The sequence below is a fragment of the Podarcis pityusensis genome (genome assembly GCF_964106645.2).
Source record: "Podarcis pityusensis genome assembly, chromosome: 6".
Taxonomy (NCBI): domain Eukaryota; kingdom Metazoa; phylum Chordata; class Lepidosauria; order Squamata; family Lacertidae; genus Podarcis; species Podarcis pityusensis.
The window spans coordinates 17,035,045-17,057,883 of NC_138030.1; the positions used below are offsets into that span (position 1 = coordinate 17,035,045).

The window sequence follows — 22,839 nt, forward strand, 5'->3', positions numbered from 1 at the left end:
GCAGTTAGTATCTGATCGAACTGAAATGAAACCTTCCAATGAGAGTGATTACTATGACAGCTGAAACCTTACATGATTTCTAAGGGCTTGGCCACACTTAGCTTTTGCCCTGTTCTTTCCAGGCACAGCTCTGCGCTTTAATACTTCATGTCTGACTGTGCTTTTGTTTTTGGGCTTCCCCACAAAAACCTACTCTTTAAAGTCAAATTGGAGCAAAATTAAGTTCAGGCTTTTCACGGATTGACATTTGTCCCGCCTGAGCTTTCAAGAGCGGGCAAACATTTTGGATCCCTTTCACAGCAAGCCATTTTAAAAAATCCTCGCAATCAAAGGTGCATGTTTTACTACTGCAATTCCCACCCCCCCCCCAAAAAAAATATGAGCCCCCCACCACTGCCTAGTTTGGGTTACACACTCCAGGATTTCAGTGATGGTTCCCAACGATGGAATAATATTTCTAGTCCGGACGAAATATGCCAATGAAATCTCCACTGGCCCTCTTGGAAAGTGCCATTCAGGATTTAGGAGTTACCTGCATTCGGTTTTTTGCACACAGTGCCTTGCATATTATTGATTCTTCACCGTATAACGTCATTAAGTTGTATAGCAGTTGTCATTCTCATAGAAAACCCACACCTTACACCTGAGTCGTTCAGGCCTGCAGGCTAAGTGTCATCACTGGGCGAAGTGTTCAAAGCCAGAACGTCTGCATGCAAAAAAATACAGATGTAATCACAGGTTTTCAAGACGTGAATGCAAACAGGGTTGTTAGTGCATGCCAATTATTCTTCTGATTGGTCTCCTGGGTCCCTAAAGGCACCTGCAGCAAGCTCTCTCCCTTGGTACCTTCAAACAGTCCTTACAGACCCATCTTTATACAGCTGCATTTAGTCGCTCGTCGGTGGCTGTTGTGCCTTGCTTTTCGGCATGGCCACATTCTGCTGGGAACTGTTTGTTTACAATGGTTTAGGTAGCATTTTGTGCAGCATGAAATGCCCACTTTTATTTGCTTTGAAAACGATGCTTTGGCTCACGCAGCGGTTTGAATGGGGGACTAGGATTTGGGATACCAGGGCTCATATCCCCATTCAGCTATGATGTTCACCTTGGGCCAGGCCCTCTCTCTTTAGCTAACACACATTGCGGGGTCGTTGAGAGGGGGAGAAACAGGAGCAGAGAACTACCGTGAACTAACTGGAGAAAAGGTAGGATGCAAACGCAGCAATAATAATACATTTTTGTACACCACTTCGAGAAGGATTAAAAAAAAATGAAAATGAAAAGTGGTCTATACATTTCAACAACCAATAAAAAAAAATACTGTGGCCCACTGCAAATGGTTATGCAGGCACACACACACAAAAACCCACTTGAATATATGTTCTTATTCCTTCGCTGAAAAGGGGAGTGATGTATCCCCCTGTATGTATGGGGAAATGTACAGAGCGTCTCCATCAGAGCGTAGGCTATGAACATGTTGCACATAAAAACAAAAACAAAAACTGCACCTTGCCTAGGAAATGGCATGTTAGCTCTGCATTGGGTCTTCAACAAACTTATGAGAGATGAAATTAAATCGCACAAAGAGTAATTCACCTCTCCAGGTCATTAAAGGATTAAAAGGACATCTGATGGCTCCCCTTGTGGAAACTCAGCCCCCTTGTTGCATCCAGAGGCTGAAAATTTTGAAATCCCAGAGCTGCCTGTCCAGAGAGGATTAGAGATCACTGTCACGTCTGAAATGTCTGGCTCTCAATGAAATTATCGTTGTGGGGTAGGTTTACAAAGACATTTTCAACATGTGCAGGGGAACAACAAAGGGAGAGGGGCCGGATGTATCAGCACAGTTCAGATCAAATTCAATTACAGCCGAGAAAGTGACACTTGCCGCGTTCTCGGTGACCTGCTTCCGCCCAGCCTGCCTGCCCTGTGTGACCAGCCCAGTCTCCCAGGTAAGAAAACTCACACCCTACACGGGAGCCATTCAGAGCCGTCACCGGGCTCAGCATACGAAGCGGGAACGTCTGCATGCAGAAATACAGATGTAATCAGAGATTTTCAAGACGCGAATGCAAACAGGGTTGTTAGTGCGTGCCAATTATTGTTCTGAATGGTCTCCAGGGTCTGTAAGAAGCACCTGCAGCAATCTGGGCACAGCTGGGGAGGGTGACGCGGAAGCTATTTTAGCACATCACCGTGCTGCCGAATCATCCTGCTCACTGATATGGGCTGTTGCTGAGAAGAACAGAAGAAAAGCCCTGCTGGGTTCCACCAAAGGCCTACCTGGTTCAGCATCTTGCTTCCTACAGTGGCCAAGGAAACAGATGCCTCTGGGAGCCCCCAAACAGGAGATCTGGGCAATATAATAATAATAATAATAATAATAATAATAATAATAATAATAATTTATTGTTTATACCCCGTCCATCTGGCTGGGTTTCCCCAGCCACTCTAGGTGGCTTCCAACAACATATTAAAATACAATAGTCTATTAAACATTAAAAGCTTCCCTAACCAGGGCTGCCTTCAGATGTCTTCTAAAAGTCTTATGGGAGGGTGTTCCACAGGGCGGGTGCCACTACCAAGAAAGCCCTCTGCCTGGTTCCCTGTAACTTGGCTTCTCGCAGCAAGGGAGCCTCCAGAAGGCCCTCAGCGCTGGACCTCAGTGTCCGGGCAGAACGATGGGGGTGGAGACGCTCCTTCAGGTATACTGGGCTGAGTCCATGTAGGGCTTTAAAGGTCAGCACCAACACTTTGAATTGTGCTTGGAAATGTACTGGGAGCCAGCGTAGGTCTTTCAAGACCGGTGTTATATGGTCTGGGCGGCCGCTCCCAGTCACCAGTCTAGCTGCCGCATTCTGGATTAGTTGTAGTTTCCGGGTCACCTTCAAAGGTAGCCCCACACAGAGCGCATTGCAGTAGTCCAAGCGAGAGATAACTCTCCCCAGCAACTGTATTTAGAGGAATGCACTTTCTGTTTTTTGTAGACAGTACATACTCTTCCTGAGTAGTAGCCATTGATCCACTACCACGTATTTGTCTAATGATAATCCCTTCGGGTGAGATAACATTGGCTGTCATATTTCAACCTGTAAGCTGAACTTGGCTTGCTGTGGATGCCTCAAGATGTAAAGGGGGGCGGGGGGAGACGACTCTGTATATCCTTAAGCAAAGTAAGAATGGTTAGGTGATTTTCCAACAAGTTCTGTTAGCCGCTTAGAAAGATAGGGTGAAGATTGGCCTAGGCTTCTAAGAGCATTCATAGTTGCTTCTACACCCTTGGTGTCCAGGATACTGCCAGGTTAAACATAGTCTCAGCTCTTAACCACTAAGAGCTTAGTGTATAGTCTCGACTTGCACATCATACAAATAGTTTGCTTTTAAAAACAAACAAATACCACGTCTGCATTTTATCCACATACATAGTCACCCTTCATCTCAAAATCAGAAATGAATCCAAAACTGATTCTAGGATCAGGTGTGGCATGAGTTGGAGATGGCATAGGAGCTAGCCAATAGGCACCCTCAATAGCTGACTTGTCCCCATTTACACTTAAATATTCCTGGGGGAGGCAGAAGAAAGAGCAGGAGTACTATCAAATAGCCTATGCCACTTTTAAGATATTGCATCTGCCTTTACTCAAACACAAAACACAATATCCAAAAGTGGATATCCAATATCCCAAAAAAAGGGGGGGTGACAAATCAGAGCAATATCCCCAAAGCATAATATAGAGATGAAAAACATAGCCATGATCTCTTATTAGAAATCACAGCAAGATTAACACTCTCCCATGCCGTATTGATGGAAAAATAATAGAAAAAGCACCCATGAATGTTTGGAATGGCACCAATATGGAGAATACAGGTTTCTTATACAATAGTGATGAATAAGCTCACTTATTTAATCTCCTGTGAGAAGGAGATAAATGTACAGAAAGTTCTACCAGAGGAAAAGCAATGCAATTTGTCCAAAAATAAAATAAATATAGGCTACAGGACAATATCAAGAAACAGGAACTTGTTAATGGTGTAAAAGACCAGGATGAAAGCAGCTTAATAATGTAATGTAATAAGGGAGCAATCCTATAGCAAGATCCACTAGGATGAGTGGGGTTAGGATCCAGCAAATCTTCCGATGAATCAGGAGGTTCCTGGCACAGCTGGGCTACTCCAACATTGCTCCTCATCCTTAGCTCAGCTGGAGATAAGCCAATATCTCAGACTGACCCCATCTCAGCTTGACCAGGACCCACCTGGCTGAGCCAAACCTAGTCGATATAAAGCTGCTGTAAGTCCCAAAAAGGGGGTATTCCACAGGTGGGACCAGAGAGAGGGGACTTAGGCTGAATCCTAAGCCTCCTCAGCAGGATCACGTGGCAACCCAGCATAATTTAAGTCAGCAAGAAGGGTGATGTAACACTATTTTAAAGCCTTACTTCTCTCCTGCTAGGCTTAGGCTGGCTCATGTGGCATTCACCCTGCCGCAGGATGGAGTTTTGATCTGGCATATTTTACGCTGACTTAACTTTACACCAGGACATGGGGTGGCGCTGTGGTCTAAACCACTGAGCCTCTTGGGCTTGCCAATCACAAGGTCGGCGGTTCGAATCCCCATGACGGGGTGAGCTCACGTTGCTCGGTCCCAGCTCCTGCCAACCTAACAGTTCGAAAGCACAAAAAGCGCAAGTAGATAAACTTGCGGGAAGGGAAACAATGTTTCCATGCTCTGCTCTGGTTTCGGTGTTCCGTTGCACCAGAAGCGGCTTAGTCATGCTGGCCACATGAACTGGAAAAACTGTCTGCGGACAAACACTGGCTCCCTCAGCCTGTAAAGCGAGATGAGCGCCGCAACCCCAGAGTCATCTGCGACTGGACTTAACTGTCAGGGGTCCTTTACCTTTACCTTTACACCAGCTTCTTGTGTATAGGATTGCCCTGCAATCCTACAGACACTTTTTGGGACATGAGCCCAGTTAACATAGTGGTACCTACTTGCATAGGATCATGTTTTAAATTATATACCAAAGCAAAAGTTGGAATAATGTATTTATCAAATAGTAGGATTCCCTAGCAGTTTTTTTTATTTAAATCTCCAGTGGATTTTGTAAATATTTTGTAACTATAACAAGGTTTGGGTGACTGAAATGGTGAGGAGTCTAAGGCATTAGGTAATGCCCATTTTATCTCTTTTTGCCTTTTCTATCTATCTATCTATCTATCTATCTGCTGAAAAGGTAGAAATATTTCTAAATGCAAGTGTGGAATCTGCAGAAGAAAATGTTGTTTCTTACTTCTTGATCTTCATCAGAGGTTATCCATGGAAAACCTGACTGCCAATTAGAATGGTAATGAGTTCCAGTTGTATGCCAATTTGTTCAATATTATCAATTCCTCTTTTTAGATTAAAGGGTCCAGTCATTTTCACCCGTGACACACATCAATCACAGCCACACTTGTAGTTTTTAAGGTGGCAGAAATAGTTGCAGTGTATGCATACCCATCACAAGAGTGAAAGACGATTTGGCACTAAAAGATTAACATACAGATGGTTTATCATGCATGTTTTGCTCATAAGAATTAAGATAGTTTGGTGCAAACAGAAATACAGTTCCGAGAGTGGTGCAACAATCCATCCCTCTTCCCAGGGAACTCTATAAATTGTGGCTCTATGAGAAGAACTGGAGTATCCTAACAAATCTCGTTCTTAAATGACTACACTTCCCAGGATGCTCTGGGAGATGCCATGACTGTTTAAAGCAGCATAGTACTGCTATAAATGTATAGTACAGATGGGGCCTAACTCATGAACATTTTTGATGGGAATGTGGTAGATTTATTGAGAGCATGGTAAATTTAGACCGCCACACTTACTGAATTAGGGCCCAGAAATCGGGTTCTCCTCACAGAGAGCATGCGTTGCAGTGAGATCACCACAACCGCTTGCTGATTGGTGGGGTGGGTATGTTTGGATAGCTACAGCTACCTGATTGGTCCCTCAGAGGCATGGGACTGCTTCTGACCAATGGGTGCTTAAATTTGCATCTTAGGGACTTTTATATACCGCTGCACAATCGCGTTGGGCTTCCTCATTTTCGCTTCGTGCACCGGATCACCCGACCACCCTTCCCTATATTTAGGGTTTGATTGACCTTGCTATACCGTCGTGGGTTGTCTGCTCTTGGGGCAGGAGCCCGGTAGCAATTTTTCCCACTTGGCCGATTGGCTGGTCCCATTTGGGTTTTGCCTACCGTGTAGCAAATCATCACAACTCTGTAAGGTTTGCGGTTAGGCATTGGTTAATGTGTGGTGGAGGGAACTAGGTGTGGCTGTGGCCTGTCCCTCCAATGGTTGCTGTGTGGGTATTCCATTAAAGGAATCCAGGGGCTCCACATGCTTTTGTCCGACACCTGAAAGGGGGATAGTAAAGGTAAAGGGACCCCTGACCATTAGGTCCAGTCGTGACCGACTGGGGTTGCGGCGCTCATCTCACTCTATTGGCCAAGGGAGCCGGCGTACAGCTTCCGGGTCATGTGGCCAGCATGACTAAGCTGCTTCTGCTGAACCGGAGCAGTTCACGGAAACACCGTTTACCTTCCTGCCGGAGCGGTACCTATTTATCTACTTGCACTTTGACGTGCTTTCGAACTGCTAGGTTGGCAGGAGCAGGGACCGAGCAACGGGAGCTCACCCCGTCGCGGGGATTCGAACCTCCGACCTTCTGATCGGCAAGTCCTAGGCTCTGTGGTCTAACCCACAGCGCCACCCGCATCCCAAGTGAAAGAGTTGTTAGGAAAGGGGGGTAGGGCCATACAAAATCCCCTGGGAGCATTCTGGGCATGATCTTGGGATCTGCTCCCATCCCAATCGATCTCCCAGTGTGCTTACCTTTGCTGACCTCTGCGCTGGCAGTTGTCAGTTCTGTTCCTGCCTGGACAGTCCTGGACAGGTTCAGATAGTCTGAACCAATGCCTAAGCAAACCAATCACAGCCTGTAATCAATAAGGTTGTGGCCAAAATTATGCCAAAACCTCAAACTAAAATTTGAGTCCTGTGTGAATTTATTTCTAGGCAGTTTGGGGATCTTTACACTCAAGTGACAGAACTGCACCATTCATTCTGAACAAATGACTGGCATCTGAAACAAAAGATTGAACTTTGTGTGAATTCCAGAAATGGGCAGAGTGAAGCATAACTCATACTTCCTCAGTCACATCACCATTCCTGTGGAATGGCCTCAAGGCTGAATTGCAGGACCTGGATGTGAACTAGGTGTGATAATGTCCCTTGTTGCCTCTACCATACATGCTCTTTTGATCACAGGGCATCTGTTACGGCACTCACAAAATACAGGAATTGGAATCCTGTAGCCTGCTGTGCAAACTGAGAGGAGAGCAATACCAAACCCATTAAAGCCATAGGTTTTGAATCCATTCTCATAAAAGATGGTTTCAACCTGATCAGGCAGCATTTGAACTCTCTTAGGATTCGGCTAAATTATCCCAGCTAAAGAGACTTGGACAGGAAGGTTACACCTAGATGCCAAGGTGATGGGCACTTTAGAAATGAGATAGATTAGATAGATTAGATAGAAAGACAGGCCTAAATGTCCTACTGAGCACTCATTTGTCTGACAGCCTGGAAAATGCCAACATTCCCAGGATTCAAGAGGAAATAGAAAATTGCATCTCCACTGCAAAATGCACAACGCACCTTGATAATGTCAGTTGCTCTATGTAAAAGAAAAGCAGTTAAGTCCCAGAGCAATTTGAAATACAATAAGAAAAACTAAACAGTCCCCGCACAGCTGAACCACAGAAATCTCCAAGTTGTTCCCTTTTTTACCTCTCGATATCAGCCAAGTGATGTGACCTGTACACACTTTGACACACCAATTTTTCTTTGCCTCAGCCATGCCAAAGAGCTCCGCTGTCCATCTCTCGTTGTTGTGCTAACATATTTTTCTTTGTGATATCTAACTTTCCTGTCTTTGTGGTCCTGTCAAGCTGTGAGATTTCTTTTCTTTTTGTAAATTATTTTCATCCCTTTGTTTTTGTGAATGTGTGTGTGTGTGCAATCAGGCCCTACCCCCATCTGCAGTCTGAAGCGGTACAGTCTGGGCACAGTTTTGCCAGCAAGAAAATTAGATGAAATGGTGAAGAAATAAGATACACATTCAAGATAGGAATAAGCAGCCACTCACTGCAGCTCTAGGAAGGGAAGTGCTTAGAGAAGCCTTTTCCGGTCCAATAGGAGTTGCAGTCTGAAGGGCACAAGGTTGGCAAAGGCTGCCACAGACTATCTAGTACAGCAAAATGTTAGAATGGGGAACAGTCTTTAATTGACACCCACCATGTCTAGAAGAAAACACCACTAAGGGTGGTGTGCCTGGGAGCAGGGAATCTCTGGGTGGCCTTCTTGAGTTCTCAGTTTAGCTTTCAGTTTCCTCTTCCTGGATTGCTTCTGTTTCTAACATGCAATAGCTCATCACTTCAAGTAAAGGAATCTGTACTTGCCTTATACAGTCGTACCTTACTTCACGAACAACTTGGAACTCAAACACTGCAAACCCGGAAGTAGGTGAGCTGGTTTGCGAACTTTGTCTCGGTAGCCGAGTGTCTGGTGCGGCTTCCGCAGCTTCCTATTGGCTGCAGGATGCTCCTTCAGCCAATCGGAAGCCACGCCTTGGTTTCCAAATATTTTGGAAGTCGAAAGGACTTCCGGAACGCATTCTGTTCAAAAACCAAGGTATGACTGTAACTGTGTCTGTCTTCCTTGGGATAAGACAAAGAAACTGCTCTGCAACACCAAACTGGTAGAACTACCACAAAATTATCTCTTAAAGGGAATTTTGAATGAATCCTGCTCAGCTGAAACATCTGTAGGGATTTTGAAGGAAGTTGGAATTTATTTATTTTTTAAAGCCAGGTGAAATTCCTCTAGTGGGGTGGCCAAACTGAATTATATGTTGTATGTGTTTTGGTTTTACCATTAAAAACAACCACTGTCAGGCAAGAAGGAATCATGACCGAAATGGTGGAACATGGGTGCTGGTGGTAATTTTTTCACCCTGTGCTGTGATCCTGGGGGAAATGACCCCCCCCGGCTGCTATTTCCCTTGTAAGAGAAACATGCCACACATGGCAGCTTCCTTCCTATGGGAAAAGAAGCTTCAGGGGTGATTTTTCACTGGGATAGAAGCACAGAAGGAAAAGGTTACTTCTTCGCACCCCACTACCTTGGTACGTGCTACAGTACCAGCCTTGACCCCACTCTGCACAGCGGCAGGGATTTTTAAAAGTTCCAGCTCCCCTCAAAATTTTGATTGCAATCTCTTTATGACAGATGCTGTATGTATGAAATAGGTGCCGTCAGGTACGCAGAAGACTGCAATAAGCTCAAACCAAAATGGCAGAAATCTGTCTTGGCACATAATAGAAGCTAGCAAACCCTATGAAAACATCTGCCTAAAGTGTGGGCGTGTGGCCAATCTGAATAGAGCCCTTTGCACAACGTCTCCCCCTGTGGTGTCCCAGCCAGCCTAGCATGTTTGTAATCCACCACAGCTGGTGCTTCTATAATTAATAGAGATATAAAAGCCCTTTTTGCAAAAGTTGTGCTTTTTTGTATTTCCCCCGCCTTCCTTTTCTTTCTTCAAGACTTGAGCAACTCCTTACCAAACACTCTGTTTATAACTTAGATAATGCATCTCCCTTCAGAATCTCAACTTTAAAGCGAACTGTTCCACATTTTTAACAATGAAAAAAAAAAGGAGTTAAAAGCAAACATTCTTGTGGTTTTATTCTATTTTAGTCCCCTTTTACTCTACATAGCACAACAGTGGTTTAAAAAACTAAATCAGTAGTATTTTTTATCCCTTCAGATCAGGCTTCTTTTTTAAAATTCCTGATGGCACCGCATTTTCTAAAAGCCTAAGAATAGACCTGAAAATTCTCATGCATTAGACATATTTACAAATGTCTCTATAACCATTCTTAAGTGTCTTCTGTAAAATGAAACAGGTCACATTACATTTTAATCAGGGTTTATAATCTGCTATCTAGAATTTTATGTCACTCATGAGAAATCAAACGAGTAGGTCACCATTACATCACGTTTAAAAAATAAAATAAAACAGATTTTGAGTTCAATTATCTGGATTCCTTACATTGGAACTGAAAAGTCATTGTGGGTTTATTCCTCCCAGTGAAAATTTGTTGTTCTTACACCATTTTGTACATTCCCAAGAGCAAACATTCAACTTATGTAATTGTTTCCTATCAAAGTACGTGGAATCGGGGCATATTGTAATTCATTTAAATGAGAACAGTGTTTTGATTCAGGGTGCGGTCATATAATAATAATAACAATAATAATATCTTTATTGTCATTGCCCCCTTTGGGGACAACGAAATTACTTGACTGCTCCATAAAAACACTAATTAATCAATACAGTATAATACAGCAAGGGAGATTAGATGACTTTCAAAGTCCGGGCTTCCCATTCAGGGCCAAGATCGCTCTGGAGAAGAAGCTGTTCTTAAGACGGCTCGTTCTTGTCTTCATCGTCCTGTATCTCCGTCCCGACGGCAAGAGCTCGAAGAGACAGTGACCAGGATGCGATGGATCTTTTACTATGTCCAGTGCCTTCCTATGGCACCTTGTGGCAAAAATCTGCTCTAAGGTGGAGAGTGGGCAGCCAACAATGCTCTCTGCTGCCTTAACAACCCTGCACAACCCCATCCTGTCCTGGGTAGTACAGCTTCCGTACCACACACATAAGCCATAAGTGAGCATGCTCTCAATGGCACAGTGATAGAAGGCAAGCAGCAGTTTCTGCGGAAGATGGTTTATACTCAAGATCTAATGACCGAGGGGCTCTAGAAGCTGACAGAACACCACTCTGTCTGAACAACTTGAGATATGCTTTGAACTCCCCCAATACACCATTGGAACATTCCACTGCAAAGCATTTCCACCCAGGAAGATACAACAGGGGAGCACCCAAAACGGGGTGGACTCATGGGCGGGATATGGGTGGGATGAAAGAGAAACACATTAATTCCAAACCCTATATTATGCCCCCATTGTTGATGGAAGTTTATACCAGCCCTGGACCTGGTGTCAGGAATTTTATCTCCCACCAACTTCAACAGGAAGGAGAAAACAGCTCCCACTTCCCTCCCTTTCTACCCAGGTTTTCATGACAGACCACAGTTTATGGTGCACCTCAGAACCTGATCAGAGTACAGCAGAGCCAGTATATAACCACCCACCCACCCAAGACCGGCCCACTCGTGTGGTAAAGTGAGGTGACCGCCTCAGGCAGCAGGACTCACAGGATTCAGCCTCCAAGGAACGCATCGCCTGCTGCTTCTACACTGAAGCAAGGGTGACAGCAACAACTGCAGTGGACCCCTTGGAGGCTGGATCTGCCCCATCATTGGCAACCTCCACTCCCAATGCCACCTCTAGAGTAGCCTCTTGCAAATAGGACCTGGTCTCCCAGGTCCTAGTAAAAGACTCTTAACTACTACACCACATTGGCTCTCTTGCAAGTAAGCTGTGTCTTGGCAAAGACCAGACGCTATCATTGCTGGCCAAACACTTACGAGCTTATTTATGTAAAAAGAAAAAAAGAAAAAAAGTTAATTGATGTGATTAAACCAATATATACAGTAACTTCAAACACAGGCTTTCCTTTTAAAAATAAATAAGTTAATAATTAGGCAGCAATCTTCTGCGTATTCAGCTCTGAGCATAGCGTAACTTTATGCTTCTGCAGATTAATGTTCATAACTTTATACTTCTACAGACTGAAACAATGGTTGCAATCTGGACTTTTTTTCAGCCAGAACTCACTGGAACTCAGTTCTGGCACCTCTTTTACTAGAAAAATAGCACTGGTTGCAATCCAAAACTATACAGGTCTCTAATGCCCCTGTATAATTGTGCGTAGGGGTGCGCCTTCTCTTCAACATCCGAGTGAACAACAAAAAGACTCTGAACTGCTTAGTCCAGATTGTGGGATCCCCAACCAATCAAAAACCACCCTGAACCCTGCAGAAAGCCTTAACTGACACATAGCAGGGTTCCGTTTCTGCAAGAGTGACAAAAGCACCTTTCGTTGCCCAAGTGTCTAATTAAATTAATTTAAATTAATGCAGACTCAAACATTCCATTAATTAACACAAAATGTTAAGTCAAATAATACAACTTGGTCCAGAGTGGGGTTGGAGTGACGGGGGAACCCAGCCCAAGCCAACCCACATTTCCTTGTCAAAATCATCTCTAAGAGATAAGATGCTAAATGGAACTCACTTCCAAATTGTTCCTTCTCATCTGTTTCTGTCAAACTAAATTATTTATCCATGTTTAAGATTTTCCCCCAAGATGCATTGCAGACCTCTGCGCATTTCAGACTTTCTTTAGTTATAATTAGAGACTGAAGTTAAAAGTCACAAAATCCAGATCTGAGGCTGTAATTCAGAAAGGTACTGGGGGGGAGGTGTTCTGTAACATTTAGCACACATATTAGTGTTGTTAGGATGTGTCGTATTTCAAAAAGCACTAATCATTTGAAGAGATAAAAACTTTGTGCCACTGTATTACAGCCATACAAACACATTGGTGGTCTTCTCACCTCAGATCCAATCTGCTCCACAGAGCACCAAATAACCTACTTTCTTGCTCTGCAGGGGCTTATGTTGCTGAAATGTTATCTAGAAACTGGTATGATATCATAGGCTTCAATCCAAAATTTTGCTGTATGCTTTGCCATAACATATCCACGTGTGTCCCTCCTGAGTGCGGCTCCCCATGAATGTTCTCTACAGAACGTTCTCCTCAACCTTCAAGAATGTAAAAAAATTAGGAAGCTGTCTTATTTTGAGTCAGACAACTGGGCCATTTTGCTCTGCTTTATCCAGGAATGTGCAGTGACCACAAGATTTACCTTGTGTCTGTGTCTGATCTGTAACATTTCGAAGCAGCCCGCTTTCAGGTCCACAATATTTCATTCTGATTTGATCTGTTATTCAGGTTCAAATCAGATCTGTTAAAACCAAAGCTTGCTTTCACCCCTATTGAAGATAACAGGGAAATTAAAGACAACTATAGCTCCCCCCCATCCAGGGTGTTTGTGCAGAGAATATTTAAAGTTCATTTATTTATTTTTAAAGAAGAGGCTTTTTTATTTTTTGCCAGAGTTGGATGTAAGTATGGTTGTTGCTTCTGAGTAAATGAAGCTTGCCTGTGTTCAAAAAGATAAGTCCTATGATTTTTCTACAAGGGCAGAATTTACTGTTCTGGGATGGGGAAACAGAAATCACTTTCTCTCCACTCGTGGAATTTTTTTTTTTTTTTAGTGAAGACTATGAGGGAGGTTAAAGGACGTGGGTGGCGCTGTGGGTTAAACCACTGAGCCTGGGGCTTGCCGATCAGAAGGTCGGCGGTTCGAATCCCCGCGACGGGGTGAGCTCACGTTGCTCAGTCCCTGCTCCTGCCAACCTAGCAGTTCGAAAGCACGTCAAAGTGCAAGTAGGTAAATAGGTACCGCTCCGGCGGGAAGGTAAACGGCATTTCTGTGTGCTGCTCTGGTTCGCCAGAAAGCGGCTTAGTCATACTGGCCACATGACCCGGAAGCTGTACGCCGGCTCCCTCAGCCAATAAAGCAAGATGAGTGCTGCAACCCCAGAGTCGGTCACGACTGGACCTAATGGTCAGGGGTCCCTTTACCTTTACCTTATGAGGGAGGTTCTCCTGGGTAAGAAACCTGACAAATAGGTCCAATGGTTATTGCGGTAGGTATACCTTTGTTGTGAAAAATGGGAAAATTCACTTCTTTTGCCTGCCACCTCTCACTTGAGGACTGTAGTTTCCCCCTTAACAAATTATGGTTCCCATGATTCTTTGGGGGAAAGCTGTGTGCTTTAAATGTGCTTTGGTTGTCCTTAAAGAGTATGCTGTGGCTCTGCCCCAAGGTAGAAATGAAGGCAGGGGAGGTTAAAAAATAAATCCATTGCCATACACATAGCATCTGTGGCCTTCCCTTTGCATCTTGGCCTCAGCCTCTACGTCACAAATCTGTTAAGAGAAAAATCTCTGCCAAAATCTTCTCAAATTAGTGCTGGTTTTAAACATGTTGGTACCTGAAGTAAAAATAAAAAAATATAAAAATAAAGTTGAAATGATGAGCCACTTTGATAGACGTATTTTAAACGACACACAGAGTTAGAGGTCAGAAAACTGAAAATTGTGCCTCCGTAAGATCTGCTCCCTGAAGCAACTGCTTCATACAGCTCCATAGTAAAGCTGGTTGTGTGACAAACACACACAGACACAAACCCATCCTGTACCACTGCGTTCTGAGGCTCCTGTCTTGCACTGAAAAAAGCCTCAAGTGTCACAATTAGACATTTTAAATCCATATGCTTTTACGCACACTTGCTCTTCTATGCAGTGGTGCACTGAAGGCTTGTAGCCCAGAGTAGAGCATCATCTTTGCATGCATAATCTGTGCCATCCAGTGACATAGCGTGGGTTGCCAGTGCCCAGGGCCGCACAGAGGGGTTGGTTGGAAAGGAGGGAAACTGAAGGCATGTATGTTCCAATACTTTTAAAAATATAGTTAACAATCAAAAGGGAAAGCAAGTTTATCATCAACAGCTTGTAGACTGAGCAGACCAAAAGGTCTTCCCCACTATGTTGACATGCAGAGAGAACCTGGCACCACAGTTTTAAAAAAGTTTTTCTAAAAGCAAGGATAAAAGAAAAACCTTTTCCCCTTTGTAATGTAAGGAACCTCTTCCAAATTTTGGAGGAATTTCTTTCCCCCCCCTCCCATGATTTATCATGATTTTGCCACCACTCGCCCACACACACACAAAAAATGGTCAGAGAAGACATTTTCAGTTTTAGTTTGCATTAGTCTTGTGTAGCTCACAATATATGTGTACATTGTACGAGACTTTGTTTATTAGAAAAAGAAAATACGTTTTCTATGGTTTCAACCACTTTGTAGTATGAACTTTTATTGGCCCTTTTGCTGCTCGCTTTCAGAAGGTAAGGCAGGATATAATAAACATTTTAAATAAACAAATAAAAACAAATTGGTACATAAGGGACGGATATCAAGAATCAGAGATGGACATCAGAAATCTCATTCAATCTCATCATCTATATATCTATCTATCTGAAATACATTACATGAAAATAATGAAGAGTTTATCATGTAGGCAATGTTTTGTTACCATTTGACAAGAGAAAATATTTAATACCATTATTTTCCCCCCACAGCTCTGGATATTAGTTTGAGTGTCACAAATAATTAAATGCTTATGAGTAAGAGACATCTTTAGACGTTTTGACAATACGTATTAAGAGGCGCTTTAAGGGGAAATCTGCCAAGTGCAGTTTTTTTATTTGCAATACTGAACAATGATGCATTTTGATTGAGTTTATGCTATATCCCCCCTCCCTCCCTTCACACTATGGAACAAGAACGGAAGAGGATAAACATGAGGAATGAGGGAAACAGCTACCAGATTTCCAGTTTTCCAGATATCTGAATTGCTTATGTTTAGCACAGCTTGAAGGCCATGATAACTACAGTCCTGGTTTCGCCATAGATGTGGATGGATGGGGAAAGAGTTTCTGTGTCACCAGACACAAGCTGAAGAGCCATGACACACAGGCTGCAATCCAGAGCACTCCCACAGGCACGATGATGCACTCCAAGCTAGTCATGGCAGATGCAACTCAGTAAGAGCATCCTTCTTCCCCTCACATATCCAGCAGTGAAGAAGCCTGGCCTGTGTTACTGGTGTCTTGCCACATCGCCGACACAAAGTGACTAACCCTACCTACATACACTGTGCAAGACGAAAGCTTTCTTCTGCAATCTTTAAAAGAGAGAACAGCAGCATCCGATAACTCTGTCTGAGCTTTACTGAGAAGATATGTCATGGGCATGGATGCCTGGTGAGGAACAGCATAAAGCAATGCATTGCAGGTGAGAGAACAGCTTTCAGAGCTGGGTTGGCCACTGTGCTAATCGATCTGAAGTTTTTCAGACTCGGAAACCACTTTTAATCCCAAGCTACAGAACGGGGCCCGATGTAAATATTCAGTCATGTGTCCAAGTTTATTCTCAGGTCTGTCCTTTCCTCGTATTCCTCTTCCCACCCCCCTTCCCTCTTTCTCGTTCTTCCTCCCTGTTGTAGCCCCAAAGTTAGAATGTGTTAATGTGTGTTAGGAAGTTGCAGCCTACCAGTGGGCAGTGCAGAGTGAACTGTTTCTGTATTCTAATAACGTCACAGTTATTTCTAGGTGCTTTATTTGCAGAGATCATTCCTTGTGGTCCCCTGATATACCCTGCATCTCAAATCATGGTGGTTCTTAATTCCTGGCTTGAATAGGGAGCAAAACAAAATCAGTGCGAAAGCTTAGCATATTGTTCAGCGGTGCAACCTCAAAACTATGCTGCTAGAATTGATCGAGGTATTTTGTCCGGCGCCTTAAGCTGTCCCGTTTTTTACTGAGCTATCTGCTGACAATATTGTTAGAGTGATGCCAATGCAGCATTAATTACATTTTGCTCTCTTTTTTAGGTTTCGTGTTCCTGTATGTTTTTCCCATCATGGAACAATTCCCCACGATGACTCTTGCAACAGAGAATTCCCATGCAAATGCATTTGGTGCAGATGAGGGAATTGCCGCCTGCAGTTGTGGGAAGCTGATCGTCCAGTGATGGGAAAAGCACGTTGTGCGAATGAACTGTTAGTCAGTCCCATGATATTGGGTAGCACTTAATTATGTTTCCTTTGCAGAGCACCTTTCGAAGTTGGCCACTGTGATATCATCACTGGAGAATGCTGCAAGGATACATTACTCTGGGCATAGCCTTGACGTTTAGGGCTGAGCCAAACTATTCATGGTTTTCCACAAATGTTTCTTGGAGTGTTGAAAGGCATCTCAACCTGTTGATGATTTTTCAGGATTCCTTGCGAAAAATGCTCACTTATTCATTTACATGAACTTTGGTCTCAGTTGCCATGTCACCCACCTGATTGGTTAGGTAGCATTACAATATAATCACTTTTAGGGTATGATCGCCCAGGCATCTACTCTCTTATATAACCAGGAAGCTTTCTTATATCAGATTAGACTAACTGCCCATTCTCACCAGCAGCAGTTTGCCAAAATCCCTTGGATATGCAAGGGATTCAAAGATGCCAAACAGCAATGCAAAAGCTGTTATCTCAGGAAAATATTCCACCCCCACTTAAACTTAAAAATCAAAACTGCAGAATAATCAGCCCAACTGCCTTGAAAATACATGTATGCATGCACAAAACATATGGGTGAATGTATAAACGAATTGCATGTAAGTAGCGTGCTGAATTTATACATTTTTAAATAATATACAATATCTGCATGATTTGTTTTAGATGTATCTAAGAATGCATGGTGGTAATACAAGGTTGTATATGGAAATTACTAAATGAAATGCATGCCCATACAGATAAACCCATTGCTTCCTAACAATCCCGTAATTATCCAGCTTAAATAATGAAACATCTTCTTTGCACTTCTGGTGCCAAAAGAGCCACCATCGTTCTATTCTGTCCGTTGCTTATTATTATTACATAATGAATCTCCAAAGATAGAACATGCTACTTTGTTTTAGGTGGGAGTAAGTCCCATTGACCTCAATGGGGCTTACTTCTGAAAGGACATCTATAGGATTGTGGTGCTAATTTTCCCATCGAGGAAGCTGAAGTAACAGTGCATATCCACCAAATTCAACTGCTTAAATAAGTAAATAGCTAAGACAGATGCCTCAGCAATGTTGAAACAGCAAATGCCTAAGCGCCACATTTGTAGACCCCTTCCTATCAATGCGGGACGTGGGTTGCGCTGTGGGTTAAACCACTGAGCCTAGGACTTGCCAATCAGAACGTTGGCAGTTTGAATCCCCGCGACGGGGTGAGCTCCTGTTGCTCGGTCCCTGCTCCTGCCAACCTAGCAGTTCGAAAGCACGTCAAAGTGCAAGTAGATAAATAGGTACCGCTCCGGCGGGAAGGTAAACGCCGTTTCCGTGCGCTACTCTGGTTCGCCAGAAGTGGCTTAGTCATGCTGGCCACATGACCCAGAAGCTGTACGCCGGCTCCCTTGGCCAGTAAAGCGAGATGAGTGCAGCAACCCCAGAGTCGGCCACGACTGGACCTAACGGTCAGGGATCCCTTTACCTTTACTCCTATCAATGCATGCAACTTCTCCAGGCAGATTTATACAAGCTTCTGTGGCGGCTCCAGACTACTTAGTCTGTATCCTACCTTTCTCCATTTTAAAGCACATGAGGGCCCCTATCACTCATAACTACTATTTCTTCCCCACTGGTTACTTCATGGCTGCTTTGGCCAGGTTTATCCATATTGCAGTTCAAACTGCAGGATGAAGAGTTTGGCACACATCTCTAGCTGGCATCCTTTGTTTGTCTCTTTCCTGCCCCTAAATTGACATGCTTTAAGAGATCCGGCTCTTTTCCTAGAAAAAGTCACTTACCGTCTGGAACAAAATGAAATGATCACCTGTGTACACATAGAATTACAGATCTGGCAATCTTTGGAGGGGATTTAAGAGAATGATGGTGTTGCAAGATGTGCATCATTATGCCATCTCATAAACCAAACTACTTCTCACCACTGCACAGAAGGACCTCTCAGTAGTATCAGCGGAAAAGACCAGAGAAATACACAGGCTTTTAACTTCTGCATTCTGATGCCTTTGATTCCATCCCTTTTTCTTTCCTAAACACGGTTAGCTGAAATCGCACAGTAGATTTTGATGGATATAATTATTTTCATTAAAATAGCAAACAGCATGGTGCATCCTTTTCCAGGGCAGATTGTACCGGAATTCTTACAAAAAAAGGCCAAATATTGTATGTAGGAGTGACACCTTGGGAATATTTAATAGTATTTTTTAAAAGTTATAGCAGCAATAGAATTCTTTACAAGTTAGAATTATTTACAAGCAACAGAATTCTTTACAAGTTAAGATCAGCTACATCTTGGTTTGATGTTTAAAGGAGAGAAAACAAGAGTTGGGAAGTTGTTTTAAAAATTAACTATTATGGTAAGCCAAAATACAAATCTTTTAGGAAAACTGGGCTTTTCCTCATATACATACAGAAAACCTAGCACAACAGGTTTTTCAATTAAAGTAGTCTTCTGAGAGTGATAGAGGAAGAACCAAAAGCTTCTTAAAACCCTTATTGCTTCGCATATTTGCCACCTGGGGCTATGGGTCTGTTCTTCCCCAGTAAAAAAAAAAAGTTTCTGTCGCTGCTGTTGTTCTTTTTCTGACATGCCCAATTTTAATGGTTATTCAAGATGGATCACGCTATTTTCACACGTTCGATGGCTCTGCTTTTCCATAACCATTTAAGGTAGAGAAGATGGTGCCTATCACACTCCCCTTTGCATCATGAACAACTTTAATGAGGTAGGGTATCATTAGATGATAGCAGTTTTATGCTGAATGCAAGGAGGAGAATATAGGCACTTACCCAGCAAAGAGCAAGATAGAGAAATAATAGATACAATATGCAGAGATGAAAGAGCAAAGACGGCATCTCATTTACATTAATACAATAAAAATGCAGCACTAATGCGGCAACTTTTCCCTCAGAATTTTCTCTCTCTCCCCCAATAAAGTTGAACAATATTATGTTTATTATCACAAAGAGCTTAAAAGGAAGAGAATGCATTTGCCACAAACGCATAAGCATTACAGCACAGCTCCTGGCTATTAATATGTTTGAATTTAATTGCTCCTAATAGAAAATTTCATCAAAATGAACTTCGTAGCAGCACCTGAAAACGGGTGATGGAATCAATTGGAACTGAACATCTGCACTTGGTGAACAGCAGCCAAAGCAGAGCAAACCGATGGAAATAGCTTGCTTTTTGCCTTCCCTACAATTTATACCACCAGCACAAGCATGCTAAGTTTTTTGTTATGTTGGGACTTAATATCCCCCCCCCCCACGATAAGTTGGGGGCTCTTTTGTTCTTTAACAAAACAACTGTCTCAAGTGGCCCAGAGCATATAAAGATTTATTCCGTCTTCTGCAATTTGGAAAACTAAATCTTCCTATCAGCAAGATTGCGAGGGTCACATTTCTCTATAGCCTCCCGATGGGTTGCTTAAAACAATGCACGTGTGGGCAGGACTGAGAATGGAGACCCGCATAAATGCACATTTATTTAAATTTTGGAATCAATTTTTAACAAAACGATTGTTTCAAACAGTTCTGAGCATTTAAAAATTCTCTCTCTCTCTAGCAGTTTGGAAGACTTCATATCAGCAAAACTCTCAGTGCCTTGTTTTTCTATAACCTTTTTATTTGCGCCTGGGTATGGATGTGGAGGAATGTACGTGTGGGAGATGCACATATGCACATTTATTTACATTTAGATATTCCTAAAGGAGATTCAGTTTCGCCTTGGCCAGATTTCTTGGAGACCATTAAACAGTATTACTGCAGGCCATAGATCATAAACAATGTATTTCCCTCCCCCGCCCCCTGCTCCAGAGCTTATTACTTTTTTGTAGATAATGTTAGGCCTTTTTCTTCCTGATGGTAAAACTGTGCTTCTTCAGAAATAAAGAACATCTCCCCTTTTCTATTCTAAACCTTTAGCTCCTGATTCTAGTATTTTCAACTATTTTTAAATCCCTCTCTTAAAAAAAATAAGTGGCTATCAACAACAGTTGCCAAAGGGAATGTGTAAATCTAATGGGGAACCGTGCTCGTCTGTGACCCATTTCCCCAAGAAATCTTACAAAGACACCATTCCCTAGTTGCTTTTCAGCATGAAGGTATGCCTAGCTCGCAATAGGCTGCATTAAGCATCTGGTTTAAAAAATGGCTTTAAAAGATGCAAAATGCCAAGCGCCTTGCATCAGAGGTTATCCTAGTAAGGAGGAAAAACTATTTCAGTTTCTAAACCTAAATGACACTTTGAGCATATGTCATGTATTGTGGGGCGAATCTGATGTTCATAGTATTCACAGGTCTTCTGGCTTTGTAAACTCCTGCTGCAATCCCAGGTCCCCTGATCATTTTAAGGGACATTTTAAAGGCCGTACTGTATTTTGCCCCACTAAACACACACACACACACACACACACACACACACACTTAATTTCCAGTTTGTTACAAAGAGAATGTAGAAAGCACTTCAGAGCACCATTTGTAATTGACAGGAAACACAATAGCAATAATAATGCCATTGATTTGGAAACACTGTTATAGGACTATAAAGTGACTACAGTAAAGAAAACCAGACCTCTCCAAAGACTCCGCAGGGAAGTTCTACAGGAAGGCTAAGGGCAAAAAATAACTCATGCCATAACCTTAACAATATCCTTTTATTTTTCAGATTAAGAGCCTAATCTCACTGTACTTTCTGTGCCAGGCCTTGGAATGAAACTAACAGTGCATTCCTCTGCAAATCTACTCAGAAGTAAAACCCATTAAGTTCTATGGAGTTTACGCCCAGTGGATATAGGACTGCTGCCTAAAGCAGCAATCTTTGCACACAGCCTTGCTGAGGCATAACCCTCACTGAATTCAGCAGCAGTCACTTCAGAGTAAGCATTTGTAGAAACGGGATGCAGTCCATAAAAATACGGTCTGTTGGGTTGGACCAACAATCGCACAAAATTAATTCTTTCTCTTTCTTTCTTTCTTTCTTTCTTTCTTTCTTTCTTTCTCTCTCTCTCTCTCTCTCTCTCTCACACACACACACACACACAATGCAAAAATCAATCATTCCAATTTGTTGAATGAATGAAACTAAAATCTTCTGCTGTGAATCAAACATGTTTCCAGCTGGCTCAAGTTATCAGGCTCCCTAAACCATCCTGCTGCTTGTGCGAGCATGTTCTGGAAGTAAAAACTTTACAAATGTATTTAATTTCAGAAAGAAAGATGCCTTAATAAAATTAACAAAGGGGTATTTTCATAGCCAGGCTTTATGAAAAGAAACTTCGTGTGCTGCGCTGCCTACACAACGCTTCCCTGTCTGCAATACAATCTGAAAGTCTAAATGAAGACTATATTCTGCATTGGCAACCAATGTCTCAGCCACTAAAATAACCAGATTAGATTCCTGCCACAAATTAACATTTTTTTATGGTTAACATCTGAACTCTTAAAGTCTGCACAACAGCTTAATGCAATTTCTATTCTGTCTGTCTGATACTGAACATCAGCACTTCATCGACTGAAGTTGAATATTTCTGCGGCCACACCTGAAAGAAAACCAGACACCGTATTTTGCCGAAAATAAAATCAAGGAAGATTATGTCTTGGACAGACAAAAAAAAAAAAATCAGGGAAAGGAGAAAATGTTTTCAAGTTTGCACTGAATTTTTTTAAAAAAAAGTTATGAGGGTCCACCCATGCATAATATCTAAGCAGTTTTGAAAAATCAAACATTTATTAGAGGATAATGAATATCACATTCTGGTTGGAAGCCTTTAGTGGACAGAGTGCCAGCTCCTGGATTTTTTTCTGGGCAGGAAGGAAAGTTGGGACAAGATGCTCTCCCCACCTTCGGTGAGTCTCTCTCTTTATCGCAGCAGATCCAGGGGTCGCTTTTCTGTGGGCTGCCTGCTAGAATGGAGAGCTCTTGGCAGATGCCCAAACATGGCAACTCCTGACCTGGGCCCTAAGTGTCACTTGCAAAAAACCAAACATATACACATGCCCTGGTTTGGAATATTTTTTTTGGAGCTGTGTCTTCACCGGGGTGTGAAGCAGAG

The 22,839-nt window shown here is 42.7% G+C and overlaps 1 protein-coding gene across 3 annotated transcripts in view; it reads right to left on the bottom strand.

The window, feature by feature from the left end:
- The window catches only part of TSHZ2 (teashirt zinc finger homeobox 2), a 333,627-nt gene that overhangs the window by 303,971 nt on the left and 6,817 nt on the right, over positions 1-22,839 (bottom strand). The window contains exons 2-3 of one of the 3 annotated variants that reach the window (XM_081011077.1): positions 2,284-2,353; positions 533-706 (exon numbers count right to left, since the gene is read on the bottom strand). The exons of 1 other annotated variant lie outside the window; for it this stretch is intronic. In XM_081011077.1, coding sequence (XP_080867203.1) covers positions 533-566 — 34 coding nt within the window. In that variant the 5' untranslated portion in view covers positions 567-706; positions 2,284-2,353. Of the gene's footprint in view, positions 1-532; positions 850-2,283; positions 2,354-22,839 lie in introns of those variants that run through there. One more of the 3 variants, XM_081011076.1, reaches the window with a different exon arrangement.